The following is a 5,280-nucleotide window of genomic DNA, read 5'->3' as shown; positions in this document are numbered from 1 at the left end:
AATTGCTCCACCCAAGACAAATTCAATAGATAACCATAGATAATACCAATGATTTAATCGAACGATTAGCTTTTTTAATGTTTTGGGGTTTGTTTGTTTTGGTTTTTTTTTTTTTGGGGGGGGGGGGGGGGGTATGTGGTTTTAAACACAATCGTTTATTTTGGCATTTCTTATCCGTTAGATTAAACCAAAGAGCATAATATATAGACCATCAAATAAATCATCGGAGGAAATTGTTTCATGATCGGCATAATTGTGTCCGTAAGAAAAGGGTAATTTATGTAACCGATCAAAAATACTGACAAAAATGAATTAACGAAATGATACGGATAACTAACACATCTTTCTCGGGCAAATAATTATAGCCACTTCAAAGGAATTTTACCCTAGTGGCAGTAGCTAGGGTAAGAAAAAAAAAGGGGGTTCTGTCGATAAGATCAATTTGATAAGGCCAACTTCAAGTTTGGTCAAAGGTCACGTGATGTGAACAGGGCCAGCGCTAATCCCAGTACTAAGCCCTGGACCCTATTTCCCTGGTGTTTCACAAAGTTTTAACTAAGATAAAATCCAAATTTTAGTAATTTGATTGGATAATATTAGATTGGTTTTAGTGCTTAGCCAATCAAAATTGAAGTATCTACTAAAATTTGGATTTTATCTTTAGTTAAAATTTCTTGAAACAGGGCCTAACGCTTATACTCTAATCTCGCTGCGACCTTGACGAAAATCGGGCTGGCCATAACAAATAGATCTAGGCCGCTGGAATTTTAAACTACTATCTTCTTCTGATCATACGGGTCACAATTCTATGGAATACAATTACTGCTTATTACTGAGCGACGTTCCGACTAGGCTTCTCTAGTAATTGGACTCCATAGAATTGTGACCTGTATACTCCAGTTCAATTACTAAATGCCATTGAAACAATTCTTCTGATCAACTATAGATTTAAATGAAATAAATTATAAAAGAAACTCAGCCGCGCCAAAGATCTCTGGTAGATCAAAACAAAAACAAATCTCGTCTGTCCAAAAATAATAAGTGAACAGATAAAGCGGATCACGTATCTCCTCTCCTCATTCGTTTCATAATTACGTCGCCGGGAGTAAAAATTTAGATTTCACAAGGTAATACTTTGCCGTGACTGACAATACGACTTCTTGTCGCGGGATAAACAATCTAAACATTAGGGAACTCGGTTGTCAAGAATGATGCCATTAAGCAATTTCCAGTTCAAGTCTACTTCCGTTCCTAAACAGGTCACCGATTTTAAGTTCCGGGTCACGCGTGCATCCAAGAAAATACCGAAAATGGCGACCATCGGATCGCTTATTGTTGAAGATCAACGTGAGCCTGAAAAACCCATTGACAGAGAAAAGGTTTGTATATTATCATTCTTCGGTTGCATACAAATATGTTGGATTTGAAATTCAGGGCACCGATTACAAATTTAGGAAAATAAAAGCAGTGTGAGTGAAGGCCATTTACCAAAATAGTAGTACCCGCCTAACCTCGTGGGTTTTCTCCCATTGACCCAGTTCTCGATAGGCATATATTATTCTGTTTCGTCATAGTTTCCTTCACGTTCTAAAGACCGCAGGACGCAACCGAATTATTGAAATAAAACAAGATACCGTAGTGTATCTTCCTTTTGATTGCAAGAAATGCAACTCACACTCACTTTTAAAAGCCAAATTACGGGATGTGGTATAACAGCATAATGAGTGAGCATAACGCCCACAATAAAGCCAATAATGGCCAAAATCAATTTTGGTCCAAACGGCCAAAATATTTACTGCTGAGGTTCAGATGTATGTAAAGTTATGTAGGCCTACTATTAAGATGATATGGGTAAAAAAGTGCAGAATAAAGTCACCTTTCTTGTCCCTGGATGATGGGTTTTTTTTTTGTAAAATTAATTTGTTTGATATACATATTTTCAGACATGTCCGCTGCTGTTGAGGGTTTTCTGTAGCATGGGACGACATCATAACGTGTCAGAGTTTGCTCGTTCTAATACTCCAGCAAATGAATTGCAGATATATACATGGTAAGATTTTTATGTGAATTAGTGCTACATATATGTAGTACTGTGTCTATAGTATATCACAGTATATCGAATCAATACATTATTTAGATGCTCAATATATAATTACTAACAGGAGTCATGGTGGCCCAGTGAGTAAGGTGTTGGTTGACAAACCTGGAGGTCCTGGATTTAATCTCTGTGCTGACCGAGAAAGTTCATCAGGATTTTCCAGCGTGGTTCCTTTTTGTCAATGGTGCAGGACGGAGGGCTTGGCATGGGACACAGTATAGTCGTTAGAATCAGACGAAAAAATGAGGAACACATTGACATGCACCTGAAAGAAGCCTTTACAGTTGGAATTCAATAAAAGTGTAATTTTGAGTATACCGAAGTGCCGCTGATCGGTCAAATTTACCTCACAGTACTTACACTGAATGGGAGGTATGCCTAGTAGTAGTAGGTGCAGTACAGGAAGACGTTAATCCCCATTTCGTTTCATTGGCAAATGTAATAATAATAAATTGAGCCAGCACTAATCAGACTGTTATTTACATACCAACCAACATAAGACCCAGTATTTTATTTATCTTTTGGGACTATTATTAATATTCTCTTAAATTGCCTTCAAGACCTGTACAATTGTGGAGTTTTTACTTAGCTATTATGCAGTCCTTTTCTGTTCTTTTTATTAAGAAAAAGCTATTTTACTGAAACAATAATTGCTATTTATTAATTCCCCTTGTTGGTTTATTTTTTAGGATGGATGCCACATTAAAAGAATTGACTAGTCTAGTAAAAGAAGTTAATCCAGATGCCAGAAGAAAAGGAACATTTTTTGATTTTGCTATTGTGTATCCCGATCCCAGAACACCTACATATAGGTTACGTGAAATAGGAACTACATGTTGTGGCAGAAAATCTGCAGATGATAATGTAACATTAGCTAACAAAAAATTTCAGATAGGTGATTATTTGGACATTGCCATTTCTCCTCCGAGAGCTGGTGGTGGACCTTCCCCAATGATGAGATCTCGACGTCCATATTAAATATACATGTAAATCATCCATTTTAAGAAGCATTTGTATATTTTACACATTTTAAGGAGATGGTTTGTCTGTTTTTATTCAGTAAATATAGGTACGATAAGGAGATATTTAATTAAATGTCCCGGAATTGAATTTACCGGTTATTGGTACTGGTAGAACTGCATTCCAGGCTGTCACTCAACTGCAATTTTCTCAATTCGAAACATTTCAGACTCTCACAAGTGAACCCCTCCATTTTCAATTTTTATAACATCCAAGAAACCAGAATTGACACACCTAATGATAGTAACCCACATCAATTAACGATGAGTAGCTGATGTTAATTCTGTAGTGTAGGTATATGTCAATATTATCTGAGGTCCCGTGTACCTACACATAAAAGATCCCTTGTCAATTGGAATACAATATAAGAGAAAGCTGTAGCGCCACTCTCTGGGTAAAATTTCACTCATTGCACATTTTATGGCATTAGCCAAGTCTGAGCAGAGCAGTGGAACAATAAACCCCATTTCATTTCATTTATATATATGATCCCATGGCAGTTGAAATTCAGTATAAGAGACAGCTGTAGCACCACTGTCCGGGTAACATTTTACTCATAGCACACTTTATGGCATATGCCCATCTTCATGAGCCAAGTCTGAGCAGAACAATGGGACAATAAAACCCATTTCATTTCATTTATATATATGATCCCTTGGCAGTTGAAATTCAGTATAAGAGACAGCTGTAGCACCACTGTCTGGGTAAAATTTTATTCATAGCATATTTTATGGCCTATGCCCATCCTCATTAGCCAAGTTGGAGCAGAACAGTAGGATGTTAAACCCCATTTCATTTCATTCATTAAATTAGCATTACACACATACATTAGGTGTTAGGGACAATAAACTCTATTTCATCCCATTTATATAGTGAATCATTATTGAATAGAAACACATTAAACTTTTTTAATGTCATCAGTGTCGAAGAGTAAATGATGTTAGAAAGTTGGATGTTTCAAACTTAAGTTTCAGTGGTGAAAACTATTCCAACCAGATTTCTTTGCAAGCTATTAACATTTGTAAATTAGGCATACATGATGAATATTTTGATATAGTGTTATTAACAACAGCAGTGAAATGTACATATACAGTATACCAGTCAAAAGATTTAGACAAATAAGCTCAATCACATTTGTTTTAATTAATAAATTTTACCAAAATGGAGTCTTTAATCTAGAAGATAATTGGCTCGTATGCAATAATGTCCATTTATTTTAGCTGATATAAACACCCACATTAATTCATTTAAAGTGTAATTATATGTATCTTTTTAATAGATTCAGAAGTCTTAAATAAAAAAATGATTTTGAATTATTTGACATCCATTTGTAATAAAATGCAAAATAAATTGCAATAATTTTATTCCTTACAATGTATTTAATTGTAATTTACATGTACAATTTTTTATACCTCCAATTCCAATGTATATAGCTGGGTTTGTTGTTTTTGCCATTTTATCAGTGGGTTTAAACAGATTGAAGTATCCTAAATAGTGATATTATTATAGTATTCAATAAAACAAACCTGAATTGATCTTAAGTTACGGCAGCTTTTGGGAGCCGGGGGCTTAGTGAGTAAGACGTTGATTCTCTAAAGCGGTGGACACACTAGCCGAATCAATCGGCGTCGAAATTCGCCTAGTGTGTCCACTGTCATTCGGCCGAATCAAACAGGTTTGATATATTCGGCCGAATTATATTCGCCTGGTGTGTCCGCTTCCGAATATAGAATTCATTAGCCAATCACCACTCCTATCAAGAAGTCACGTGATAGATTGAAGACATAGACGCCGCCATGTTTCATCATGTGACGTGAAAGGTGATGCAATCGGCAGGTTGAATCGGGCGAAGCATAGTGTGTCCACCCATTCGGCCGAATAAAATTCGGCGCCGATTGATTCGGCCGAACGATTCGGCTAATGTGTTCACTGCTTAACCGGGAGGTCCCGCATTGGATCCCTTTATTGACTGAGAAGACTAAACAGGATTTTACAGAGTAGTTTGGATGTCGGATTGGACTAAAAAATGCTGTCCAATGCAAAATTTCATTCATAGCATAAAGTGTATGGCATATGCAGGTCTTCATTAGCCCAAAGATCACTTAGTGCAGAACAGTAGGATGTTAAACTCCATTTCAATTCATGTCATCTTTCAAAAGTTG

The 5,280-nt window shown here is 36.3% G+C and overlaps 1 protein-coding gene across 1 annotated transcript; it reads left to right on the top strand.

Moving 5' to 3' along the window:
- Positions 1-1,219: 1,219 nt before the first annotated feature.
- On the top strand, positions 1,220-4,482 carry LOC126812064 (histone deacetylase complex subunit SAP18). Its single transcript, XM_050538239.2, has 3 exons — positions 1,220-1,379; positions 1,944-2,050; positions 2,788-4,482. Exons 1-3 carry the CDS (start codon positions 1,311-1,313, stop codon positions 3,074-3,076), a joined length of 465 nt encoding a protein of 154 aa, XP_050394196.1. The 5' UTR covers positions 1,220-1,310; the 3' UTR covers positions 3,077-4,482.
- The last annotated feature ends 798 nt before the right edge of the window (positions 4,483-5,280 follow it).

This window comes from Patella vulgata, chromosome 2 (genome assembly GCF_932274485.2).
Source record: "Patella vulgata chromosome 2, xgPatVulg1.2, whole genome shotgun sequence".
Taxonomy (NCBI): domain Eukaryota; kingdom Metazoa; phylum Mollusca; class Gastropoda; family Patellidae; genus Patella; species Patella vulgata.
This window is presented reverse-complemented; position numbering and strand designations above follow the sequence as displayed.

Bases quoted from the DNA above. Each gene is read 5' to 3' on its own strand.
- LOC126812064 (XM_050538239.2), top strand. From the start codon at position 1,311: ATGGCGACCATCGGATCGCTTATTGTTGAAGATCAACGTGAGCCTGAA. The intron at 1,380-1,943 runs GTTTGTATATTA...ACATATTTTCAG, and splicing joins AACCCATTGACAGAGAAAAG to ACATGTCCGCTGCTGTTGAG. The intron at 2,051-2,787 runs GTAAGATTTTTA...TTTATTTTTTAG, and splicing joins GAATTGCAGATATATACATG to GATGGATGCCACATTAAAAG.